At 41.9% G+C, this 26,883-nt stretch overlaps 2 protein-coding genes across 3 annotated transcripts; one reads left to right on the top strand and one right to left on the bottom strand.

Moving 5' to 3' along the window:
* Positions 1-574: 574 nt before the first annotated feature.
* Positions 575-20,473, top strand: nrap (nebulin-related anchoring protein). Of its 2 annotated transcripts, XM_030400698.1 has the most exons (43): positions 575-848; positions 1,583-1,677; positions 1,789-1,876; positions 3,707-3,811; positions 4,455-4,562; positions 4,672-4,779; positions 4,878-4,982; positions 5,089-5,196; positions 5,293-5,400; positions 5,554-5,661; positions 5,961-6,077; positions 6,921-7,025; positions 7,207-7,314; positions 7,603-7,707; positions 7,822-7,920; positions 8,018-8,122; positions 8,218-8,325; positions 8,447-8,554; positions 8,705-8,902; positions 9,004-9,108; positions 9,197-9,295; positions 9,386-9,490; positions 10,873-10,980; positions 11,113-11,270; positions 11,746-11,899; positions 12,001-12,105; positions 13,520-13,618; positions 13,825-13,929; positions 14,034-14,141; positions 14,422-14,535; positions 14,626-14,823; positions 15,068-15,172; positions 15,597-15,695; positions 15,798-15,902; positions 15,995-16,102; positions 16,379-16,690; positions 16,777-16,881; positions 17,059-17,157; positions 17,301-17,405; positions 17,520-17,627; positions 18,228-18,539; positions 19,335-19,490; positions 19,578-20,473. In XM_030400698.1, the coding sequence occupies exons 1-43, from the start codon at positions 783-785 to the stop codon at positions 19,878-19,880; spliced, it is 5,427 nt and encodes a 1,808-aa protein (XP_030256558.1). In that variant the 5' UTR covers positions 575-782; the 3' UTR covers positions 19,881-20,473. The 2 variants fall into 2 exon arrangements, with proteins under 2 accessions (XP_030256558.1, XP_030256559.1); XM_030400699.1 differs by lacking the exon at positions 3,707-3,811.
* LOC115571344 (hyaluronan-binding protein 2-like) lies at positions 19,994-26,179 on the bottom strand. Its single transcript, XM_030400704.1, has 13 exons — positions 26,043-26,179; positions 25,906-25,918; positions 25,426-25,512; positions 25,216-25,326; positions 24,961-25,080; positions 24,203-24,319; positions 23,733-23,901; positions 23,117-23,208; positions 22,657-22,900; positions 22,414-22,556; positions 21,245-21,382; positions 20,936-21,078; positions 19,994-20,715 (listed from the first exon to the last, which is right to left on the bottom strand). Exons 1-13 carry the CDS (start codon positions 26,106-26,108, stop codon positions 20,560-20,562), a joined length of 1,599 nt encoding a protein of 532 aa, XP_030256564.1. The 5' UTR covers positions 26,109-26,179; the 3' UTR covers positions 19,994-20,559.
* Between the last annotated feature and the right edge of the window lie 704 nt (positions 26,180-26,883).

Raw genomic sequence — 26,883 nt, forward strand, 5'->3', positions numbered from 1 at the left:
AATTGAAGCCTATAAATACTGTTTATAAAATTAAAACTATAGTAGACTGATTCATTCATTCATTTTCATTTTCATGTCATGCACATAGAGCCAGTGGTGGTCATAGAATGCATGACACCCTGGGCGAACCCCACCTTCAGCCTCAAAGGTCTTTATTATAATGGCTGTATGATTTAAACACTGCTCTTCCTTAGGCTGATACAGCTTTAATCCTGAGGAACTGTTTTTTAGGATTTGTGTATCTCCCGTATCTATATAGTTCTTCCTGCGCACTTGTCCTCAGCTATTTTCTGTGATTATACGCAGAGTGACTAAAAACCACTCACAACATACTTAGATGATGACGCCAGTTAAGACTAATTAAAACTATTACTCGACAAAATGTATTACGCTTTTATGTCTGAGTGTCAGGACGCGATGAACCAGCTGTCCAACTCAGGATCATGACACATATGCAGTGACATCTGAACTCTCTGTCTCTCTCTCTCCTCCAAGCAGACAGACAGCTGGTCTCAACCAGTCCCTCCACCATGATGCAGGAGAGGGGGTTGGTCCATCATGGGACATGCTGTCAAGTAAGAGAGAGTTTCAAAGTTGGCCGGACACAGAGCTAAGTTTACCACCAGCAGAGACACACTATCAAGGCTGTCTGGGAGTCTACTGACAGTTCCTAAACTGCTAACTGCCTGACCGAACTGACTCTCCCGACCATTTTCACGCCAGTTCCTGTCTTCTGATATTTTTTCCTGAAGGTTTTTGGGGGAAAGGGACACGGATTCATCATGCAGTCCTGTGCCAGGTGTGGTTTTGTGGTCTACCCGGCCGAAAAGATCAACTGCATCGACCAGGTAACACAGAAACAATGTGATCCAAAGAAAGTTCCTAGTGAAAGTTTCATCTGAAACATTCAATCCAACAGTGGCTGTGAAAGTAACAAAAAAGTCAGTATTCACTTCAGTGTGAATACAGAATTTCAAGATATTTGTGGTATTTGGTATTTTTTCAATCATTAGTCAAAGGGGGGAATTGTAGGCGAACTGAGGCTAGTGTAGATTTTTTATAATAACAGTCAACACAAAGTGCATGAGATTTATCACAGAAAAACACAAACAACCTAAATATGGCAACCTATTCCAAGTGTCAGTATTATCTGTGACACTCTTTACTCTTTGAAAAAAAATACAAAATCTGGATGGAAAATTACATATTTCCAAAGGTTACGTTTTATGTGTGCTGTGGGTCTGAGTTCAAACTTGTAACAATGCATTCACACGGAAAGAAAAACTGTTGTAGCATGTTTAACTGATTGCTGCATTATGGAAAACATCCCTCTGACTGGCTGCTTTAGTGCGAGGCGGAAAAGCAAGACGTCTACAGTTTAACAGTCACATAAAAGCTATATTTGAGAACAAGTCAACTGGTCCAGTTAGAAGATCACGTTGAGATTACTGTCTTTATTTTGGGCCTTATCTTATTAATTTAAATTTCATTTTCCGTCTCCACATGATAACCCATCATGAATTTTGAGTTCAACTGTAAGAGCCCTATAAAATACTGTGACTTGGTCTTTTTTCTCTGACAGAACTGGCATAAGGCATGTTTTCACTGTGACGTCTGTAAGATGGTGCTCACCGCCAACAACTTTGTCAGCCACAAGAAGAGGCCCTACTGCTCCGTGTAAGTGCCGCAAAATCCACCAAACTGCTCAAAAACCTAGAATCAACCTCCCATGTGTTTCCAAGAAATTGGTGTCAAAACAATGTCCATTTTTCTGTCCCATCCCTCCAGACACAATCCAAGAAACAACACATTCACGAGCGTCTACGAGACGCCCGTCAACATCAACGCAAAGAAGCAGAGCAAGGCGAGCAGCGAGGTGAGATGATGCGAAAACCCGCAAGCAGCAACACGAGACCAAGTATTCGGCCTTGATCTGAGTCGAGGCGTATTGTTGAGGGGCTGACACAAGCCACCATCTATGCCATGAGTTACGTGACCATTCATCATAGGTCTTGTCATGACTGGGTTTACTATGGAGGCTGCTATTCATAGTGGTCATTGTGTTGGTTTAGATCATCTCTAAAGGGACTGATGCATGCATTACAACTCAATCTAAATGTGTTAATGGTATACAAGTATAGCTGGTCCCCCCAAGGATGACTCAGATCTATTAACCTACAAACACGCATACAGTCAACTGTATAAAAGCTCCAAATCTGACTCTAAACAGACGTATCCATCCCACTGTTGGATATAAAAGTGTCTCATTCTCTCTCTTTACGTTTGGAAGAGAGAGAAAAAGGTGGACGACGGCTGCTTTGAGTCCCCCCGGGTGACGGCAGCGGTGAGGAATGGAGAGCGCTGTTCAGGTTATTTCTATCCTGTGACAGAGGCAAGAGACACCCTCTCTGCTTAGCCCACTTTATGCTCCAGGGGGCTAAAATTATATGTAAGGAAAAACAAGCCCCACGTCCCCTTCCTCTCCTCTCCTCTGCCCTGCCACCTGCTCCTGTCTGTCTGCGTCTGTCTGTGTCTACAAGTTCGTGCAACGCTCTTGTGCTCATATTAGCAGTGGGTTAGCAAGCTCATCAGCTACTGCTGTATGGCACTATAAAAGCCATAGGGACATTACTCGTTGATATTTGAGGGCTGATTTCAGATCAGGCAGAGTGACCCTCAACCCCGTCCACTGGACATTGTGATTAGCATGCAGACCGTTTGTTTTCATTAGTTTCCTGATGATACTTGTTGAGTTATTACATTTTGCTAACGCCAACAGCCAACATGTGTATTGTAAGCCCTTTACACTGTTAACAAAAGTCAAATGTCACAACTAGAAACGTTCAAAACTCGTATGAGAAGACTTCAAATATAATTAAAAATCTATTTCAGTTACAATGTTTTTCTGTATAAAACAAAGATTCCATTTTTTTTTTAAAGAAGAAAAATGAATTATCTACATTACATCATCCGTATTATAGGTTGGCAAAACATGATTAAATTTAAAACTTAAGAGCTTAAGTTTTAATCAAAACTAAAAGAAACCTAAATCTTTGAGTTTTAGAAAAAAATATATATATTTAAAGATTTGCTCACTGTGACCTGGCAACCTTATTGTTCACTGTTGAAACTTAAATGGTTGCAATTGAAAACATTAAATGATTGTCTGCCAGTTACAATGATGAGTCCTCTCAAGAATTTTTTAAATAAAGAAACTTTTGTTTGTAAAGATTCACATTTTTCTAAAGAAGAAAATCATCATCATTAGTCCATTTTAAAGTTAAGAGTTTGAATTGACTTGAGGTTTCTCAGTTTTTTTGTTTTTTAACAGCGGCAACAGTGATCCTCTGTAGAGTCACTCTTCCCCCTGCAACACAGCTATTCTTATATTAGTTTGAAATGTTTCTACGCCTTAAAGGATCATTAGCAAACAGCTCAGAGTTTCATCCCTCAGCACTCCATTCTTGATCTTTCTTGGCAGGTCCAGCTTCATCTCGATTATTAATAATAGCACTCGAATATTATCCCTCCATTTTTAAGCGCGTAAGCTCAGGTTGTTCGGTTTGACGGTGTAAGAATAGAGTGCTGTTTGGCTCTGTGGGTACGAAGTCGCATCCAAGCTTCCAAAGTGTACATGTTTAAGTGTTCGCATGCGCAAATGTGTGCCGGCCTTGGCTTAATGCTTGTCGTCTATGTGCACTTGTAGCTGAAGTATCGCGAAGATGGCGAGCGCTTTTTGTCCACCTTCCACCAGGACATGCGGTCCATGGAGCTGGAGAGGGTTCGCCTCGCCAATCAGATGGCCAGCCAGGTGAGCTCCCAGTTAAGAAACTGGCCAGTATGCCCAGTTAAAAGGGAGTTCAAGCCCCAAACTCTGAAAAAATCTGACGCGGTGATCTATCTACTAATAATAATCGTCCCAGTGTGTAAGATTTAGGGAAATGTTAGGGGATCAGTTGGCAAAAATGGAACAAATATTCAGAATTATGTTTTTATTGGTGTATAATCACCTGAACCTTAGGCTTGTTGTGTTTTTGTGACATTAGAATGAGCCTTTTATTTCATCTTCCAAGGAGTCCGTCTGGTTTCTACAGTAGCCCAGAATGGACAAACCAATCGCCAGCTCTAGAGAGGGGCTTTGGGGTTTTTCGCCTTTTTAGGAGAAACCCATTGATGCCACTGAGTCCTACACACTGGACCTTTAATGTAAAGATGTGTATGTGGAATTGATGGAAACTCTGAGATGTCAGTGGTCATGGAGGAGATCAGTAAAGTAACTTATCTGCTGCCACAACATCATCTTCATCCTCTTCTTTTTGGAAAAGGATTTGAAGTGCGGTATAGACGATTGTTACCACACCTCATAGACTCTAAGTCCTGAAACCATGAATGGACAAGTATTAACCGTGTTGTGAATGTTTGTAAACCGGATGTGTCTTCAATATTCCAAACAGGCCTTTCAGTCGAAGTCTGAGTTCTCACAGCAGCAGAGTTTTTACTCAAACATGGTGACCAACCAGCAGATAGTGACAATGTCTCAGGCCCAGCAGAATATCAGCGATGTGAGTAAAGATCTCTCCCTTATTTTATAAAACCAAAATATGGGATGATCGAACTGAAGACTTATAATAAATGAAAATCAAACTGATTTATTTTGTGCCTCTTTGTCAGGTGAAGTACACAGAGGAGTATGAGCAGTCAAAAGGAAAAGGCAGCTTCCCTGCCATGATCACTCCGGGTTACCAGGCAGCCAAACAAGCCAATAGTTTGGCCAGCAGTGTAAGTTGGTGTGGTATTTTTTTTTCCTTGTACCAAAAATTGAAACTTGAATCATTCACATTAGCTAATTCCTTTTAAATTGTGTTCTTCCTCTTCAGCTGGAATATAAAAAAGGACACGAGGAAAGAGTTTCAAAGTACACCACGTTTGTCGACCCCCCAGAGGTGCTTCTGGCCAAGAAACAAGGGCAAATTGTCAGCGATGTGAGCTTTAAGCCTTCCGTCATGATTTCATGTTATTTCCGGTATTGAGCTGTCTTTTTCACTGAACTCTACTAACTTAAAAAAATCATCACTTTTCTTCCTCCAGTACGCTTACACAGAGGAGTACGAGCAGCAGAGAGGTAAAGGCAGTTTTCCTGCACATCTAACACCTGGATACATGATGTCAAAGAAGGCCAGTGAGCAGGCCAGTGATGTAAGTAGACAATAATTTTTTTTTAAAAATGCACGTACATTCATACAAAGACGTTTGCAGACCCTTGATCTTTGGTTGCGTTTCCTGTCTTACCAGATTAAGTATCGTCAGATATACGAACAGGAGATGAAGGGTAAGGCCAGCACTGAGGCAGCGGCGGCTGAAGCCGTGCACGCCAGAGAAAACGCAGAGAACTTCAGCCAGGTAAGGGATTTATCCTTGCAGCTTTATTAACGAGTTTTAGTGTAACAGCCTCTTTCAACTACCACTGCAACAATTTGAACTGCATATATGATGGCAAATGCTTATATGGTGGTATAGTTTTTTATTTAATCAATTTTTGTCCTCTGTCTGCAGATCGCCTATACTGAGGAGTACGAACAGCAGCGAGGCAAAGGAAGTTTCCCCGCCATGATCACTCCTGGTTACTATCTTGCAAAGAAGGCACAGGAAAATGCCAGTAATGTGAGTATCAGTCTTGGAACGGGTTGTAAATGCTGTCAAAACATTACAGAGTGTAGGAGTGTGAGAGCTGGGGCTTCATCCATCAACCCCTCCCTGTCATCACCGGGCAGATTGAGAAAGCCTCGCCATGTTGTCATTGTTTAAACTCTCCAACCCTGACTAAATTAGACTGTGTGTGTGTTTGTGTGTGTGTGTGTGTGTGTGTGCATGTGTGTACATACCACTAATCTCCTGATCCTACAGAAATACATACATGCGCTCCTCCTATATACTCTGAATCATCTTTCATCCCTTTGCAGCTAAAATACAGGAAGGACTTAAACAAGATGAAGGGCACCTCACACTTCCACAGTCTGACATCCGAGGACAATCTGGCGCTGAAGAACGCCCGAAAGATCACCAAGCTTGTCAGCGAGGTGAGCCAAGACCTCCATGTAGGACATTTGCCTCAATTTGTTTCTTTCAGTCTTTTTTTTAATTGTTTATTTGACAGGGACAGAGTACGTTCACATCAGTATTTACGTAGAAGATCTAAACATGCCTTATATTAGCAAAAACCCTATTCAGTACGCATCCATAAATACTGTTAACTGTACGCTAAAGTCTATGACATAGAATTTCCAGATACAAATGTTGCCGCTGAGTGTGTGTGTGTGTGTGTTGTTCACGAGCTGGAAGCATTGGGCACACTGTGTCAGTTTCCAGCAGACACGCAGCCACCCAACCTGCATTTTCAACATCCCTGACATGCCCGTCCGCTGGGGTTACAGCTTACCTCCAAGGCCGCGGGACATCCCATCAAACTAATGTTACCTCACACAGTGCTTCACTATTCTGAGCCTCGGGAATATGACATAAAAAATGCTAGGTATTAGCATCTATTCTGAGCCCTGCCTTCACCACAAAACCGCGCGCCGAGACATTATTCAAACATAAGAGCTTTTGGGTGTCTGTGAGCAATGTTCCGATGTGTGCTTCAATGTGTAAAGGTGACAGAATTCCCCGTGTGTGGCATTTCAGTGGCAAAGTTAAACGGTGCCATGCTGTTGTTGGTAAGCTCGGCGATGCATATTTAAGATTAAAGGTTAGCTTCGGCGTGTCAGTGAGGGTGACTGATTAGTTGCAGGCCCTTTATATTTAGCCAATAACAAGGTGCCACAAAGGATCAACTCTGACTGCTCAAGAGCAAAAAAAGAAGTGGTTTGAAATTAAAAGTGTTGCAGAGCAGCTGCTGAGATTGTCCATATGTTGTCTAACAGGTGGAGTACAAGAAGGACTTAGAGAACACCAAAGGTCACAGCATCAACTTCTGCGAGACGCCACAGTTTCAAAACGCTGCTAAAGTCGCCAAGTTCACAAGTGATGTAAGTGTGACAAATTCCAAGATCTTTCACACGCACAAGAGCCCGTATACAACACAGAAGGAAAGGAATAAAACCAGAAAAGGGATCATATGTGTAATTTAAGGGCAAATGTGTGGAAGTGTTTGTTTTATTTAAGTTTCCTGCATTCTGATGTTTCTTCATCTTCCTATATTTTTAAAAGAACCAGTACAAACAGAAGTACACCAGCAACATGAAGGGCCACTATGAAGACTCGGGCATCGACAAGAAGACCATGCACGCAATGAAAGCCAGGAAACTGGCCAGTGATGTAAGTCTTAGAAAGAGAGAAATGCAAATTCTTTATGTCCCACATTGGTCGCTTGGCTCCAGGTATTCATAGGCTATGTTGACATTTTGAAATTACAAATAGCTATTCTTTTTCAGGGGCTATTGTCTTCTGCTGAAAAAAAAAAAAGACAGACCTGATCGGAATTGCATTTATGATCTATAGACATTTCAGGCCAAAGACAATACTTTACTTAAGGTTGATGATGACTGAATGATAAAACGTGTTGTGCCCGTAATATCACTAATATAGTCTCGTTGTGAATTTCAGATTTCTTATAAGCAAGGCTGTGAGCAGGAGCAGGGTGAATACAACTACCCGGCCACCCTCACACCGGGCTACCAAAGCCAAAGGAAACTGGACCCACTGAAAGATGTGAGTTCTTTTCAAACCAAATAGAAGCCCATTATTTTTATTTCAGTTTGAAAAAATATATTCATGTAGAGATCCGTTCATTAATTGTAATAATTGATTCCTGTGTGAGTGCAGAAGAACTACAGGCAACACATTGACCAGGTGAAGTACCATCCAGTGACCGACACACCTGAGATTATTTTGGCGAAGAAGAACGCCCAGCTCGTTAGCAATGTAAGTAAACATCAAGCAGTGACGATGATCGCACTGAGTTTATCAGCTGCAAATTGAGTGTGCACTGAATTTCAATGTGTTGTCACGTGTGTTTCAGCAAAACTACAAAGCCAACTATGAAAAGACCAAACATCAGTACACGCTCTCCCAGGACCTGCCCCAAATCAAGAAGGCCAAAGCCAATGCTGAATTGTGCAGTGATGTGAGTTCACACAAGGACACTTTCTCTCATTTGCAGCTCAGTCACACAGTCACAGACAATCACTTCTCATGCTTCATTTGGATTTATCGCTGCAGATCAAATATAAGGAGGAGTGGCAGAAAACCAAGTCCAAAGCCTGCGACATCGGCGTGGACGACCTGAGCGTCAGAGCGGCTAAGGCTTCCCGGGACCTCGCCAGTGATGTAAGCGAACGCACGCTCTTCCCCCCGCTGCAAGGACATCCAGCACTAATGTCCGACTGAAAAAAAACCTAAATGGGTTTAGTGGAATATGATAATTAAGTCAGATGGGCATGTGTTTCAGATTAAGTACAAAGAAACCTACATGAAGGACAAGGAGAAGGCAGTGGGTTACAACACGAGCGACTCCAAGACTCTGCACTCTCTTCAGGTGGCCAAGATGAGCAGTGATGTAAGCAGAAGTCATTTTGATCATTAATAACAGACACTGGAATACCAAAAAGTTCACCCAAAGCTCACTTGTCCATCCTTTGGCATGGCTTTGAGTAGACAATGACTGAATCTTTGATCAACTGTTTACCATTTCTCGTCACCACTTCAGATTGCGTACAGGAAGGGCTCGAAGGAGGGCCAGGCCAACTTCAGCCTTCCTCATGACATGATCAACCTGAGTCACGCCAAAAAGGCTCAGGCCCTCGCGAGTGACCTGGAATATCGCACAAAGCTGCACGACTACACCGTCATGCCCGATGACATCAAGGTCCAGCAGGCCAAAAAGGCTTATTCCCTGCAAAGCGAGGTGAGACATGAAAGGAAGAATTAAGCCCTGCTATGTTGTTGAAATGGTAATGAAAGTATATCACCTGGTTTTAAATTTTTCCCCCTTTTGTCTATTCACAGAACCAGTATCGCTCAGACCTGAACTGGATGAAAGGAGTGGGCTGGGACACTGAAGGGTGTATGAACATCACCCAGGCCAAGAAAGCTGGAGAGCTGCTGAGTGATGTCAGTGCAATGATGTGTTTGTGTCTACATATTTACGTTTTTCAATGAGCTTTACATCATATATCTTCTATCTGCCTTTTTCTCACAGACTAAATACCGCCAGAAGGCAGACAGCATCAGGTTCACCCAGGTGGCGGACGATCTGTCCATCAAACACGCCAAGATGAGCCAGGAACTACAGAGCGACGTAAGGTCTCCACTCTGAAGCTGTAATCCTGTGCATTTTAATCACTGTGCGCATTCTCACACAACGTGTCTGTTGGATTCCGATCTTCAGCTGGCGTACAAAGCAAACACCGAGCAGATGATACACCAGTACACCATGACGAAAGATGAGCCCCTTTTCAGACAAGCAAAGGCCAACGCTGACCTTCTCAGTGGGGTAAGTTCACAATGGCGTTTAAAATAGCTTCATAATGTAGCTTATATACTTATACGGTATTTGCACACTTTTCAACTCTTTCCTATTAGTGTGCAAGCAGGACATGTAATCACAGTTTGTATTTAAATCTTTGTTTTGTAATAGTTCTTACAACAGTAACATATTCTGTCATATCTCTCACATATTGCATAATATACTCCGTCCCATGCCCTCATTCAAACCTCCTGCTGCTGAATCAAGTTTAGAAGATCACAGTTGTGTTCTTCAGATATATTAAAAGTGCAATGTGTAAGAGTTTTAGTTGTAAAGTTTGCTAATAAAAAAAACTATTGACAGAATGTAAAGAAATAACACCTTTGATGTTTTGATGTCTATATTGCAGAAATATCTGCTAAAGTTAGCATGCTAACCAGCTCCAAAGCTGCTGTGTAAACACCAAAACTATCCCGGTCCCCAAGCTCCCACTAGCTGCAAGGCTAACTGAGCTAACTGGCTAATGGCAGCTATGGTTAGCCACTCTGGTGATATGCTGCCTCCTGTTTGTTAGGAATTCGACAGGTGGCCAAGTCTTACATATTGCACCTTTAACACTTGATTAAACCAGACAGAGTGACTGTAAACACTTGGGTGTTGCTTCATACGCAGTTAATACATGTAAATACTGTTGCTCATGTTGTTCAGATCTGTACCTCAGGGCTCAGTGTTAGATCGGCTAATGTCTTTGTTTGAGTTTATCTATGAAGAGAATACAGTAGGACATTTCTTCAGTGAAGCGTAACGTAATGTACATTCTATAAAGAGCACACAGTACAGTAGCAGCCTTGTTTCTCATGCTCCTTCACTTCAGCGGGTTGCAGTTAACGCTCTGCTGATGGAGAGGTCTCCACGGCAATGTGCTTACACAGCGCAGTAAAGCACCTCATTCAGTTCTGATTATGTGACCTCACCGCTGGTTCAACACGGTCTGTTCTCAGAAAGATTAACTGGACACAGTCCATTAAATAGAAATCAGGAAAATTAGATTAGTATTGAAAATCAATCAGTCATTTAGAATTTTAATTGGCATTAGACCCACGCGACGTTCTGACACAAAAAGGTCATTCATGGCCAGTTTTCCTTTGCATGTAGCATGTGGTGTCCTCGAGAAGTATTGTACGACTTTATATTGTGTTTTCAGAGGAACACAGCATGTTGCAGCAAGTCATGTCAAGTGACTTTAGAAGCAACAATACTCTTATTCATTCACTGATATCCTGTTAAAAATATGTCATCCTTACATCTTGTATCAAAAATGATTAATTAAACCTGTTTTTGAGATATGTCTTAGTTGAGAAGGTTTGTTTCTGTCTAGAGGTTAAAACAGATTAACATTTGTTTTTTAGAAAGTGTACAAGAGCAACTGGGAGAAGCAGAGGGAAAAGGGCTTCGAGCTGAGCTTGGACTCTCTTTCCATACTCACCGCTAAAGCCAAAAGAGACCTGGCCAGTGATGTGAGTTTCTCTAAAAACATGCGTTAATGTATATCATATTTTCATTTGAATATTTACATACCTGAAGAAAAGTTGTCGCTTTTATGCAACAATTATAACTCCAATTGCTGTAATTTCTTTGTCTCTTGGCAGGTCAAATACAAGGAGCAGTATGAGAAGAACAAAGGGAAGGTGATCGGCATTAAGTCGGTCAGTGGTGACTCTCAGATGGCCCACTCTGCTCTGGCCACCAAACTACAGAGTGACCGCCACTACAAGAGGGACTATGAGGACACCAAGACCAAATTCAGGTGACGTTTGTAACCGTGATGAGTCCTTTTTAACACTGGTCTCCAAGCTTGTCTGATTTAAAGCTAGTTTAATGTCAAAGCAGACTAGAGTGTGAAGAAAGTGTGTAAAACTTCCATTTGCTATTGATTTGATAGATTTCCATGACACATTGCCATCTAAGCCTGAATGAAAGAAGAAGAGGACTTTATTTTGAAAAAACATTATTATTCCATTTTATTTTGAATTTTTAAAATGTCGTGTCGGTCTTTACATAAATAAAGACCTGTCGTAAAATGGTGCAGAAAAGATTCACCACAATGCAGGAAGTGAAGTGTGAATTTGCTTAAAATTTCACAGCAAGATAAAGTGTGTTAGTATCCTTTTTTGGTGGGAATGCACTGATCCATCATAATACAAGGAGAACTGGGTGTACATCTTGTGTCATGTTGGGACAAAAGGCTTCATTAACTTTGTGTAAATGAATCTCGTCCCCAGTGTTAATCTGGACATGATCAACATCAGCCATGCCAAGAAGGCTCAAGACCTGGCAACCGAGACCAACTACAGGACTTTCCTCCACGAGTATACGACTCTGCCAACCGACATGAACGTCGCCTGGGCTAAGAAGGCCTACGGACTGCAGAGCGATGTAAGTCTCATTGTTAGGCATCCAATCAAAATCTTGTTTCATGTGAAAAAAAAAAGGAATTTGGCATTTGAAAGAGAATCCCGTGTGTTTTTGTCATTTAGAAACAGTACAGGTCCGATCTGAACTGGATGAAGGGCGTCGGCTGGGAGGCCTCAAAATCTCTGGACATCCAGCAGGCGAAGAAAGCCGGAGAGCTCGTCAGCGAGGTAACCTACGACCCAGAATGCATTGCTTAAATCAGCTGCAGCAATCTAATTAAAAAAGAGAAACGTCTAAAAGCCAACCCACACCAGCAGTGTGTTTCCCTCCTTAAACCTCATTAACATTCCTCTTGTTTAGAGAAATTGTATTGGGACTCAAATGTATGCGTGCATGCATGATAAACCACACTCGAGTGCTATTGATAACTACACAAATATTTGGGTGAATTAGCACGGAGAGCATGAGAAAGCGATAGGAACGATTGTGTAACATGTGGCTCTAGGTTTAAGGCTTAGGGTCAGAATGTATTTAAAGAGCCGGGGACCATTCCTGTTCTCCAGAAACTGGGTTAAGTACGCGGCTGCAACAAGAGATCAGGCTGGTTATAGTAGCTGAAGCTGTCACATATTAATAAGACTGACTCAGCTTCACTAATTAGGGATCAACTTCTTTCTCTTCACCAAATTAATTAGGTTTGTGGGTCCACATTGCTTACATTGAAATATGATATCATAGCTTTTAAGAGCGGTAGATCAGGAAACAGGATGCATTCAGGGAAAGATGTGAAGCCTCCAGAGGCGCCCCAAGAAATCTTTTATAGGCGGGGTGGCACTAAAAGGCGAGGACGCTGGGATTAGGCTACTCATTTCTTATTTTCATTGTTGATTTACTGTAACTAAATAGTACCCTACGTAAAATATCAGAGAGAAGTGCATATGCATACAGTACTCATTATTAAGAAGAACATTTTACATATGCAACTAGAGGAGGGTGGGCCCCCCTGGCCCCCATTTCAGGACACCACTGGAATCACCCCTCCGTTAACAACAAGTGTCGAGTTTCTTAAAAGCTCCTCGGTGCTCAGATCCTATTTCAGTGTGTGCATGATTTGGAGACTGACTTCTAGATAACTGATCATTTACGAGTCTGTTAAATCTCTCCAGCCAATCTGCACAAAGGTACTGCCCCGTCAGCCTTTTACTGCATTGTGTAATGTCAAAAATGTAGTAGAATTTAATACAAGATTCAAACACCAGTCGTATCCAAAAATACTTTTAAGAACAGTTCCTTTCTGTGTCACATCTGATGCAGACTGGCTCTACCAGACGCTAAACATAACCTCTTCACAAGCAGCCACTTATTTAAAGTGCTGTTCCAGTCAGCGTTACCAACATTAGACCATGGAACGACTGACTGTACATGAATAGATCAGAGTTCCTCCTGAGCAGATGTCTACCTATCCATGTGTCAGCTGCGTTTTTAGAAAAAAACCCACCAGTTTCACTTTGTTTCACTTTGCCAGGCAGGTTATGTGTCCGTACAATTATTAATGATGTATTGCGCCCTCTACTGTTTATCACATGCATGTACACCAGTTTCTGTATGGCATTTTGATGTGTTCTGTTTTGTTTATTCTAGAAAAAGTACCGTCAGAATGTGAGTAATCTGAAGTTCACAAGTGTTGAAAACACTCCAGAGATGGTTCAGGCCAAAGTCAGCAACAAACTGGCCGTTGATGTAAGTTCAGAGTTTGCAACTACAATGAACAATTCTGGTGTGTTTGTGTCGGCTGGCAATATTAGAGTTTTTACATACTGCTAAACTGTCTGCCCGTGATTTTTTTGGGGTGGCTGAAAACTCCACTGATGGGATCTCATAAATACTGTAAATATTGTATGAAATAGACATCCGGAGCTTATGATGCCTTGCTTTGGTCTCTACAGAGGTTGTACAGGGAGAAGGGTGAGAACATGAAGCACAACTACACACTGAGTGGAGAGCTGCCCGAGATGGTCCAGGCCAAGATCAATGCTACGAACATCAGCGAGGTAAAAACCAGCGCTCACACATGTAATCCATCGCACAGCCAATCAATCCATCCAGGCAGCCGTCCTTGTGCGTGAGCTTGAACATCTGCCGTGTGCACTTTCAGAGCTGTTACAAGCAGTCATGGACGAAGATTCGTGACGGCGGTTACAAGCTGCGTCTGGACGCCATTCCTTTCCAGTCCGCCAAAGTATCTGCGGAGATCCTCAGCGATGTGAGCTTGCAACTTTAACACCTCTTATTATCCTGTAGTGTCATTTTCACAGAAGGGAAGAAGTGTTTTCAGTTTCTTTACTTCAGTTAAAGTACTAATTCCACAGTCTAGATATACGATTCCTACATTTAAAATCTTTTCAAAAGAAAAGCACACAGTAGCAAGTGTAAAGTAGCACAAGATATTCAAGGAACAAGCACCTCATAAGGTGATTTGACACAGCATCTCACTTTTCTTATCCTGCTGCAGCGTTTTGAATGTGACTGATTTGTCATTTCAGCAAAAGTACAAAGCAGAATTTGAGAAGACCAAAGGGAAGATGATCGGACTGAAGGGACTGCAGGACGACATAAACATCGCTCACTCGGTCCAGGCCAGCAGGTTACAGAGTGATGTAAGTTGTCTTTCAGTGTAACACAGCTGACAAAAAACAACCTTCATATTAGATATCTCATACTTTCTCCCTCTCATTGTTTCCCTCCAGATTAAGTACAAGCAGGACTCGGCGAAGGAGCTGTCGAAGTTCCACCTCCCCATGGACATGATGGAGGTCGCTCACGCTAAGAAGGCCCAGTCACTGGTCAGTGATCAGGACTACAGGCTCACCCTGCATCAGTACACCTCGCTGCCTGATGACATGAAGGTGCAGGCGGCCAAAAAAGCGTACGCTCTGCAGAGTGAGGTGAGATGGACAGCAGGCTGCTGCAGACAGATTCTCTCATAATTACTCTGCATTGTATTGTATAATTATTTCAATATAATAATGTGCACACAGTATTTCTCATTCGTAAATTGTTGAGAATTATAGTTTTTGTCATGTTTATATCTGAAAAATTTAGGAGCCATTACTCCAACTGGATATTTAAAGTTGAATTGAAAAAACAATTAATTAAAAATTAGTATTTCCGTGTGTGTGTTTGTTACAGAACGTGTATCGCTCCGACCTGAACTACCTGCGTGGTGCAGCCTGGATCGCTACGGGGGCTCTGCAGATTGAAGGCTCCAAGAGGGCCACGGACCTCATCAGTGATGTAGGACATCGTCTTTTCTTTCGTTTTTTTATTCCTTTTTTTGAATTTAGTGTTAATGCAATGCTTAAATTGGCTGTTGCCGACATATGGAAGCCCTGTCTTTGTTCATGACTTGAGAACTGATGAATTGATGAATGAAAGATTTTGCCAGGAGAATTTTTCAAAGGGCTCTAACTTATTTTTTTTCCAAAGAACATGTGTTTTTCATGAATAAAAAAAAAAAAAAGGGAGAAAAAAATTCACTTATTTTCACAGAAACTAGATAGATCAGCCTTAGACACAGGTCACCAGAAAAAAAACAGATCATTACTTGTCATGTAAGGCTTCAGTACTGACATATAAGTCGAGATATTAAAAAGTCCAGTCTACAGTATATAATTCTAGATTTCTCTGGATTGTAACCTTGTTGTTCTCCCTGCAACAGAAAAAGTACCGTCAGCAGCCGTACAACTTCAAGCACACTTCTGTCACTGACTCTCCAGATATCCTCCACGCCAGAAACAGTGGACAGATCACAAATGAGGTGAGACGATGAGCTTGTTCAAGAAAACCACTTTTTCTAATCGGCTGCGTTTCTTTTTCTCCATTAAGACCTTAAATGATGTGTTTGATCCTTCCCTACCAGCGCTTGTACAAAGAGAAAGGGGTGAACGACCAGCACAGCTACACCATAACATCTGAGAGGCCGGAGATCACACAGGCAAAGATCAACGCAGCCAACTTCAGCGAGGTATTAACCTGTGCACTATGCAACGTACTGTACACATTTGTGGCTGTTACTTTAAGGTTAATGATTGTTGGTTGCTTGTCTCTGTGCTCCAGATCAAGTACAGAGAGTCCTGGCACACTCTGAGGGCTCAGGGCTACAAGCTCACCATGCAGGACATCCCCTTCCAGGCTGCCAAGAGCTCCACGGGCATCGCCAGTGATGTAAATGCATTGCAGACTTAAAATACATTGTTATTGTCTGATATTATCTACCTGAATAGAGACAGCTTGACTATATTGTTATGTAAGAGAATAATGCAACAAAAAATGTGCTTTCTTAGCTTGAGAAAGTAGGATTTGTTGCAGGGCAATTACACTGAATTGCATCAAAATGTATACACGCTACATGCTATTGAGCATATTGCGTAGGGTTTGCCTTCCATAAATGTAATGTCATAGATACAGTTAACTGCAGCTGTCACTTGTGTGTTTCTGCAGATCAACTACAAACACAACCACCTGATGGAGAAAGGGAAGCACATCGGTGTCAAAAGCGTCATGGACGACCCACGTCTCCTGCACTGCCTGCAGGCCGGCCGGCTGGCCAGCGACCAGGAGTACCGCAAGGATGCGCTGACGACCAGCGGGCAGTACCACCTCACCCCAGACATGATCCACCTGGTGACGGCTAAGAGCGCCCAGGCCCTCGCCAGTGAGCAGGACTACAGGAAGAAACTGCACAAGTACACGGTGCTTCCGGACGACATGAAGGTCAAGTGGGCCAAAACGGCTTACAACCTGCAGAGCGAGGTGAGAGATGAGGAGAGGATGGAAGCAAATACAAAAGCACTGCTGATGACATGATTGACTGATGTGTTTTAATGCCTTGTGTCTAGAAACTCTACAAGGCAGACCTCAATTTCATGAAAGGTGTGGCTTGGGACGGTGTGGGTGCGCCTCAGATGGAGTCGGCTAAGAAGGCTGGAGAACTTATAAGTGATGTGAGTACATGTGGCACATGGTTTTAGTTTAAACATGTCTATAGTTGAACAGGGTGTCGCCAGGATTTAGAAAATATTTAAGTCATGAGCCCTCCAATGCACAGATAACCGCTCTCATAGTATTATGGCCTGGAGGCAAAAATACATATGTCTAAAGAATGTCCTTCCTTCATGCAGAAGAAGTATCGTCAGCTGCCCGACAGTCTGAGGTTCACCTCAGTGGCCGACTCTCCTGATATCGTCCACGCTAAGACGAGCTATCAGCAGTGCAGTGAGGTGAGAAGAAAAGATGGACATGCTTCAGAAATGATAAAGACTTACTGTGCTTTTAAGGAACTTTAAAAAAATAGAATAAAATCTTTGATGAAATTGGTGATGTGCAACCATTGACAACCCTGCATCCTCATGTTATATCACAGAGGCTGTACAAATCTGGAAAGAATGACGACATGCACAAGTACACTTTACACTCAGATGATCCGGACTTTGTCAGAGCCAAAGTCAACGCCCAGCAGATAAGCGACGTAAGGCAGCTTCTCACAATCCCAGATACAAGCAAATGATTCTCAAACCGCATCGGAAAATGTATGAAAGCCAAAATCTCTTTGTGACTTGTTTGAAATTCTTTTCCCATGAAGAAAGTTTACAAGGCGTCTGGGGAGCAAGTGAAGACATCGGGCTATGACCTGAGGCTGGATGCTATCCCCTTCCAAACTGCCAAGGCCTCCAGAGAAATTGCCAGTGACGTGAGTTCATGTGATTCGGTTTGGTTTGTCACAACCGTTCCGTTCCGTTTTCTTTTCCGCTTATCCGTGAGGGTCGCGGGATGTTGCCGCTTTTCCCCCCTAAGGGGTTGCGGGGCTTACTGGGGCCAAATCCAGTTTCATTCTAGGGGCGTAGGCCAGGGTTCACCCTGAATGAGTCGCCAGCTCATCGCAGGACCCTTACTGATGGCAGTGGCTGCCTTCACACAAGGTGCCAACTGCACATCAGGAGCAACTTTGGGGTTCAGTATCTTGCTCAAGGATACTTCGACATGTAGCTCAGTCCCGCCCTGGGGAGCCGGGATTCGAACCAGTGATCTTCTGATCACCAGTCAACCAGCTCTACCCACTGAGCTACAGCCGCCTCTTGGTTTGTCACAACATTCGAGTTTTTCTTTTCATAAAGTACATCATAGTGTGAGGAAAAAACAGTTAAGCCTGCAAAACACTTGGCATAATCAAAGCATTTCACACATTTTAAGACCGATCTGCATGTAATTTGAATCCATGGTGAGCCTTAAACCACAAAACTTAATCTAGTCACTGCATCTGTCGGAAACAATCTCTTTGTGCCTCCCACAGTTCCGCTACAAAGAGTCCCATGTGAAGGAGAAGGGCCAGCAGGTGGGGCTGCGCTGCGTGGAGGACGACCCTAAGATGGTGCACTCTCTGGCAGCCAGCAAGCTCCAGAGCAACCTGGAGTACAAACGCCAGTCCAAGGAGGACCGGGCCCACTACAAAATCCACGCCGATCAGCCCGAGTTCCTGCAGGCCAAAAAGAGTCAGGCCCAGGCCAGTGACCTCACCTACCGCAGCAAGCTCCACGACTACACCTGCGACCCAGAGCAGCTCAATGTCAAGCATGCCAAGCAGGCCTACAAGCTGCAGAGTGATGTGAGTCACATGTTGTTGTTCAAGATTTAGGCAGTTTCAGTCCTCCATATCTTTATGTGTGTGACACTGAAGGATTCTTTAAATTGGGTAATTTTACAGGGAAGAAAAATGTCCTAAGACGTCCCAAATTTCCCATAATTACTTTATGGTAATTGGATTAATTACACATTTCTTTCACAAACTGCAGCACTGAAGAAAAAGTCAATATTATGCATACATGGTTCATATCCTCAAAGCATCATAGAAGTTGGCTGTATGCTACGTGTTGAGCACCAAATCGTGGACAGACAAAATTAGTGACTACCTGATGAACATAGCGGAACATTTAGCAGTAAAAGAGACAGATGTGTCCCTCAGGAGCTGGTGGAGACCAAAAACATAACAAAAAAAGGAGAGAATATTAGACTTATATGTACCATAGGGCCAGAAACAAGACTCCACTGTGAATACTTATGCTGCTTCGTGTCCACTGGGTGTGTACATTGGCATTAGTTTGTTTGTTCTATGTCAAACCTTGAGAAGGGAAGAATTCAATTATCTAAATGCTGGAAGGTTTTTGTGACTCAGGGTAAAATGCATTGAAGCTCTCACAACCCCTATAAAAAATAAAATGCCCAGTTTATTCTAAATGTGAAAAAAGGAAAATAATTTATTACATTAAGGAGTATTAAAATAGGGGGCCACAGCTAAATTTTGCCCTGGGGCTCCCTAACAGGTTCGTCCGGCCCTGAGGGAAGGTCACTTTAATTTATAATTTGATTCCTACAGTATTAATGCACCACTCTTTTCTCACAGGTAAACTACAAGTCCGACCTGAACTGGATGAAAGGAGTGGGCTGGACCCCTCCCGGCTCCCACAAGGCCCAGCTCGCCCTCCGGGCTGCAGAGCTGGGGTTGGCTGAGGGAGTCAGCACTGACGAGGCTATTGCAAAGTATCAGCACATGATGATGGTGAGGGAACACTAAAGATCTACAGCTCAATTACACTACACCGTGCAGATTCTTTTAAAATGAATTTTCTCTGCGTTCCATTTTTAGATGCACCACCAGCAGCAGATGGAGCAGATGGAGCAGCAGCAGCAGCAACAGCAGACCTCAGAGCAGGTGGAGACCAGCAAGGAGATTCAACAAGGCGTCAACATGGACGCCATGGAGGTCCTTCACGTCAAGAGGAAGAAGACCATCCAGACGGTCCAGAAAAAGTCCACCACCACCACATCCTCGTTTAAATCAATGGAAAAGAAGTCCAGCAGCACCACCTCCTCCACCTCCTCCTCATCGGCAGCCCTCCAGAACACAGTCAAGATGTCTAGTAAAGCTGCTGCGATAGAAAACGCGTAGATTTAAAATGTAGTTAAAATGATGACGAAAAGGAGATGAAGCATGTTGAAACAGGACGGGACTTGTCAGGTTAGATGAAAGGATTGTCAATGTAAGTGATAAGAAAGAGGGAATTCAGAGAGAAACTTTATTTTCAGATTAAATGCAGGATGTGATTGGGGTTAAACTGCCTATGAAAGGACCATGTTCAACACTATTTCAAGCAAAAACATCGAGGAAACCGAAACTGAATGCAGGTTGTTTTAATATTGTACGAAATATGAGGCAGGAAGTTTGCATTTGTCTTTTGTATATTAAGCGTGTTTAGAAGATATGAAGCAGAGGATTTTTTTTTCATCATTTGTATTTTTAATCTTTAGAGGAACAAAAAACATGCATCAAATTCAAGAATCCAAACCTTGATGTTACCGTCCGCTATTCTCGTGCACTTTGAGCAAAGGCCTACTGAAATGATGTGTGACCTACATTCTGTCTGGCAGGTTCAGCTTTGTGAATTTGTGTCGGCGCCCCGTTTAACTCAAAGCTGGGCTGGGAGTAAATGCTTGGTTTTATCGCTGGTGAAATAAACTGTTGTTTTGTTTTGTTTTTTTCAAGCTAGGCAAAGATGAAGTCTATTTTATTTCCACAAACAAAAAATGATTTAACATTACAGGATTTAAATTCACTTGACTGATATGGTTCAGTTCATCTTGCTTCTGATCCAGCTGGTAAAAGCGTTGACGTTGGCGTAGACGCCGGGCTTGTTCCTCCCACCACAGCCTTGGCCCCAGCTCACCACGCCGGTGATGTAGTGTACTCCGTTATTCTGACACACCAAGGGTCCACCTGAGTCGCCCTGCAGAGTAAGAAGGAGCAAGTTAAGAATATAATATTACCTGATGAGGGCCGCTGATCGTGCCTCTGACACGTCTAATGCAAAACTGATCCCAAAAAAGGTTTTAAACATTTTATTCTTCTTTCTCTATCTCTTATACAAACTGATTGCTTGAAAGCAGACATGTGGTTGTATCAACTGCCCTTGCATGCAAATTCTTCACATTCTTAGACATACACACCTGACAGGAGTCGGTACCCCCCTGCATGATCCCTGCACACAACATGCTGTTGTCCAGCACACTTCCGTAGACCTCAGGAGCTTTGCATCGCGCGTCGGAGATCAGGAGCACACGAGCGTTCAACAGGTGGCTGCTGTACCTCTCTGAAAATTAAGCAAACATGAACGACAATGAGGCTCAAGCTCGCACTAAGAACCACATGAGGGTCTGGTAAAAGATTATTATCATCCCATTGTGTTATGGGGAATGTATGATCCTTTCATGTCTGTTTGCATGACATGAAAGGGACTTTGATAAATAGTTAATTACCTGTTTCAGTGGCTCCCCATCCAGAGATCACACACTCCTTGCCAGCTGGGAAGGCCTGGTCTGGTAAACACACTGACTTCACAAAGCGGGTCTCCTTGGCACAGTAAGGGCTGTCGGTGACTTTGAGTTTAAGCAGAGCTGCACAAGAAATGAATACAAAGTTACAATCACTAGATTGATTCACTAATCAAATCACTTTTCCATTGACAGGTCTATATTGCTAATGCATTCTCATAATTAAAAAGGGATGATGTATTGGTATAAACTAAATAAATATTGTAAAGTTAATGAATTAATGACCTGAATCAAAGTGATATAAGTTTAAAGCTCCCACACTGTACTCATTTCCAGGCCAGAAAATGTTTACATGCTTTAATGGTCTGAAAACACAATCTTTTTTCTGATACTGTCCGTTGCTGCAGCACCTCTATTCACCCTCTTTTCTCTTTAATGCTCCCTTTTCGAAAACCCCAGTCTGCTCTGATTGGTCAGCACTCACAGGCCTGAGCAGGCACTGCCCATTGTGTATCTGCATCATTTCTCTGTGAGTTGAGCGTTTTGATAGCTCTACAGTATTTATATGGCACTTAGACCCACTTTATAATTGTAAAAATTGACATAGAAATCTCCATTTGTACAATGTGGGATCTTTACATGTATACTGTGCATTTTTTATACTGCGTATATGATGTTTTATGTCAGCTAATGTGTGAATCAATCTATCATACATGCTTTTAAATCTGTAAACCATTCGGTGTTGTAAAACGCTGTTGTAAGAAGCTAAAAATTGCTGACTTCTACAATTTTCACCCATAAGCCATCTAGCGATATTAAAGTTGGCGAGAGTTAGCAACGTTGACAATAACTATCTAGCATTAGCAACATTAACGTAAGCTATTGTTAGCAACGTTAACTATTTACTTTAGCTGGCATTAACAACATTTGGTAGTGCATGACATTAACTTATTTAAAAATGTGCTGATTTACGGTGAGTGTAAACCACAACTTTTGCCTCTAAAATCTGGTGGAATCTAAATAAGTAGCAGAAAACAGAAATGCTTAAGTAAAGTACTAAGTTACACTTCATCACTGATATCACTACATTCTAATCACTAGTCTGTGGTCTATCTAGGCTAAAAATGACATTATATTTGATAAATGTGACAAACCAACGTCGTTGTACAGAGCGGCTCCAGTGTCCCTGTAGTTCTCGTGAACAATCGTTTGTATTACTGGGATGGTCTGATCCATCTCCTCCTGTTTATCTATGTTCACGCCTCCCAGTACCACTTGGTATTCATCAGCAGCTGAACTGGACAAAACCAAAAAAAGAAAAAAAGCATCAGTTTATTTTATTAGGAAGACAATATATTCACTTGGAAAATGTCATACAAGTTCAACACAACACCTACATGCAGTGGGCAGCAGTGAGGACCCAGCAGGATGACAGGAGGATTCCACCACACGTGTGCTGAAACTCAAAGTTTGAGCGTTTGGGTCGGACCTGCAGGGACACCTGCCAGGGGTGGGCGGCAGGGAAAGACTTGCTGCCCCCAAAAATCCTGCTAGTGCGAGCCTCGGGTCTGCCGCACTGGGAGAACTGGGTAGTCCCTGGCGCTGGTGTGACTGGTTTGACTGGTGGTGGAGTAGCTGGGACTGAGGAATATCAGATAAGAATCAGCACGGTGCGGACACACAGTACATACAGAATACATATATGTATATATATATATATATATATATATATATATATATATATATATATATATATATATATATATATATAAAAATATATATATATAAATATATATATATATAATGTGTGTGTGTGTGTGTGTGTGTGTGTGTGTGTGTGTGTGTGTGTTAGATCACCTTGACTGCACTTCTTGACATTGCAGTAGTCCCAATCCAGTTTATTTTGTTTTTTAATGAAACACCAGGGCTTGGTATCCCCATCTGGATTCCTAAAATATGGAATAAGTATTACAACTAGTAGATAAGAGAAGAACGAGAAAGGAATCTCTTGAGAGGGGACATGGTGAAGTCTGCTGATATAAAGACAGTTAGATTTATATATTGCAACTTCTTTCTTTGGTTCCCCCCAGTGGTAAGATCCCCCCCACAGGGAACTACGGAAGCCCTGAGAGGCAAGTCAGAAAAAAAAAGTTTTTTCTAAGTCTGCTGTATTATTTTCGCAATTGTTTTGACCTTAGAAAAATAATCATAGCAAAACCTTTTTCTTTTCACCCAAACACAATTTTGTTTTCACCTGTTACACGGCTGATAAGAAAAGATTCAAATTAATAAACAAAGTAGAGAAAACAATTCAGACTTAAGAGAGTAATCAACCGTATTATTTTGAATCATTATTCTATTTTTGCCTACCAGAATCATTTCAAAGATGCTGTAATTGCATAAATGTTAGACATTACTAATTTAAAATTGAAAAAAGAAAAATCTAGATAGTGAAATTCTAATTTATTGATACCTGCAGTTGTTATCATCCAGTCCATTAAAGTCTGAGAACACAGAAGAAGGATCGTCCCCATTCAGAATAATGAAATTGGACTTCCAGTCCAGACACTCCAGCCCGTCTTCTGTCGTACTGACAGCACCTCTGTATGTCTCTCCATTTCCGCTGTAACAGTCAGTAGGAGCTAAAGAGGAAGGGTTGTGTCAGAAGACAATTGAAAATGAGCTTAAAATCTAAAAAGAACGAATACACAAGAGTCAAGTATTTCAACATCCAAAAGCACAAACACAGTCAAACAAACAGAGAAAGTCTAATATATATATATACAAAATACAATATAAACTTTGCCTTAAAATAAGAGCTTGTTTTCATTCTTTAAAAATTTTTTCACTTCACTCAGATACTGTGGGGGGCGCCAAATCACTTTCTACATAAGCTTGGTCAGTCAGCGTGATATTCATAGTGACGTTTTTAAAAGTCTCTACCAGCTTCACAGAAGTTTCCAGTAAATCCAGCAGGACAGGCGCAGCGGAAGCGGCGGTTTCCTTTGATGCAAGAGCCTCCGTTCTTGCAGGGGTTGGGCTCACAGGGCGAGGTGGGCACTGATGCAGACAGGAAATAAACAAGTTACATACACAACTGTAGGGGCGTAGCACAGGGTTCAAAGAATACTGGCCAACCCTGTTTGTTTGTTTGTTTGTTTGTTTGTTTGCTTGTTTGGTCGGTTGGTCGGTTGGTTGTTTTTGTTTGTTCGGTTAGTTGGTTGGTTGGTTGGTTGGTTGGTTGGTTGGTTGTTTGGTTGTTTGGTCGGTTGGTTGTTTGGTTGGTTGGTAGGTTGGTTGTTTGGTATGTTGGTTTTTGGGGCACATTTTGGAAAAATTATCTCCAAGCCCTCTCCAGACCATGGGCATATGGAGACATCACCACATTCCGGTACCACTTTATAACAACTATCTTTAATTAATACATTTAGTGTTAATTAAACATTAATAATAGTTATTTCACTGTTAGTTAGTTCACATTTGTACAGAGTTATTAATAGTTAGTTCCAACAGGGCCTGATACTGTTTGATTACATATTTTTTTGTTATTTTCCTGTTATTCTAAAGATGTGATGACATTATTACTTTGCAGGTTTGACTTTATAGTCTATAGAAATGTTTCCTGTTTGACCAATACCCAATGTAATATCCACCTTATTTTGTCAAAACATTAACTAAAAGACGGGGTATGGGATACTCACAGGTCTTGCAGTCGGGGCCTTGGTAGGGGGGTCTGCACTTGCACTCATAAAATGGAGGTTTGTTTAGGTTGACGACACAGTCACCGCGGCCACACTTGACGTTCTTGCAAACATTTCTCACTGAATAATCAAAGTTATCAAAAGTTAGCACCATGACAGCCATGTGCATAAACATTAATAAGACACAGAAATAAGCTCCAGTGACCTTGAAGGAGACCACTGTAATTGATCGAAACAGCTGCTGGAGATTCCTACCTTTTTGACACCTCTTGCCAATGTAAGGCTCAGGACAACTGCATGTGAATTCTGTACTAGATTTACTTTGGCACGAGGCACCATGGTAACAAGGGTTTGGATCACAGGAATCTGTAAATAAAAGGGTAAAAGTGTGAGTGTAGGTGCAGAGAGGTGAGGTGGAGACACAATGTAGCCAGAATCACACAGAAGCCTCTGCAGTCCACTTACTGTCCTCCAGGAGGTCAAACAGCCAGTCGTCATAACTGAAAATGGAGTCAGGATCGTCGGTGCCTGTGTAATCTCCGTAATCTATGTCTGCAAGAAGAGATAGCTGTTCAAACACTGCAGTTGTGCAAAAAAAAGCGGTCTGTACAGACATTTATCAAAATGATTATACAAATTAAAAGAAATCGATGTACACTTTCATCTGAGAAAAAAATTCTAAGATGGATGATCAGTTTAAATGATAAACCTTGCGATTACATTAAATCAGTTATTCAATTATAGAATAGAATAGAATAGAATGGAATAGAATAGAATAGAATAGAATAGCCCAAAGGGGTTAACTGTGATTTAGGGAAAACATCTCAAAACTACAATATTTTGCATATTATAATCATCCATGTCACATACATGTTAGAAAGATTAAATCAAGCCACAACACATAGATCAAATTCACATTATATTATTATTAGGAAAGATTCTTACAGAAGGTGTCCAGCTAAAATGACAAAATCACAGAAGAGAGAACAGATCAGCAAGCTTACTTTAGAAAAAAAAAATAATAATAATAATAATAACTAAATAATTTCATCATTTATTCATGCAGATGTTGAGAAACTTACATTCGTGTCGTGTCCGTGGACACTTAGCAGACTCAGGCTTACGAGCAGGGCCGCTGCAGCCAGCATGATGCTGTGTGAGAGTCTCAGCACGATGTAGTTGACAGAGGGTCCAGTGAGCGACTTTAATCCCCCAGACCTTCGCCGACGGCCCACTTACACTGTCAATCTTTAGCCAGATGTATTGATCCTGTGGCAGCTTGTGTGTTTTTGGGACACTGTTGTCATTTCAGTTATTTATCCTTGTCTTATTTACTGTCGTTCAGCGCTTGTCATTTTCAACTTTAACCTCTCTGTCAGCACTTTTCTCTTTGCATCCATTCAATCATTCTCTTGCAGATACCAGACCAAGAAACACCGAACTAGGGTCGGAACGTCACTGATACGCAACATAAGCACATTGTGACTGTGTTGTGCAGAAATCAATGTAAACAATGAAGGAAATGTAAGATTAGAAATACATTTTAAGGGGCAATATGTGAGAATTGGCCACATGTTGAATTAATAATCAGAACAAATAGGCAGCAGCATATCACCAGAGTAACCTGCTGTCAACTGTAGCTGTCGTTAGCTAGTTAGCTGAGTTAGTCAAGCGGCTGGCAGTCCAGAAAGGGAGCTTGAATTTATATCACAGAAACTGTACAAACTATTTTAGCTAATTGATAAAGAGGTTTCTATACAATCTTTACAGCTAAGGAGGGAAACGAGGAAAAAGGATGAAGAGAATAAGTGTTAAGCCTTTTGAAATTCTGTTTATACATATATATGTATATATATAAAGCTAAATACTCCATCTAGGACGTGTGAATGGCAGATGCTGGTTAGGATGCAAGTTTTTCTATTT

The sequence above is a fragment of the Sparus aurata genome, chromosome 20, assembly GCF_900880675.1.
Source record: "Sparus aurata chromosome 20, fSpaAur1.1, whole genome shotgun sequence".
In the NCBI taxonomy this organism is placed as follows: Eukaryota; Metazoa; Chordata; class Actinopteri; order Spariformes; family Sparidae; genus Sparus; species Sparus aurata.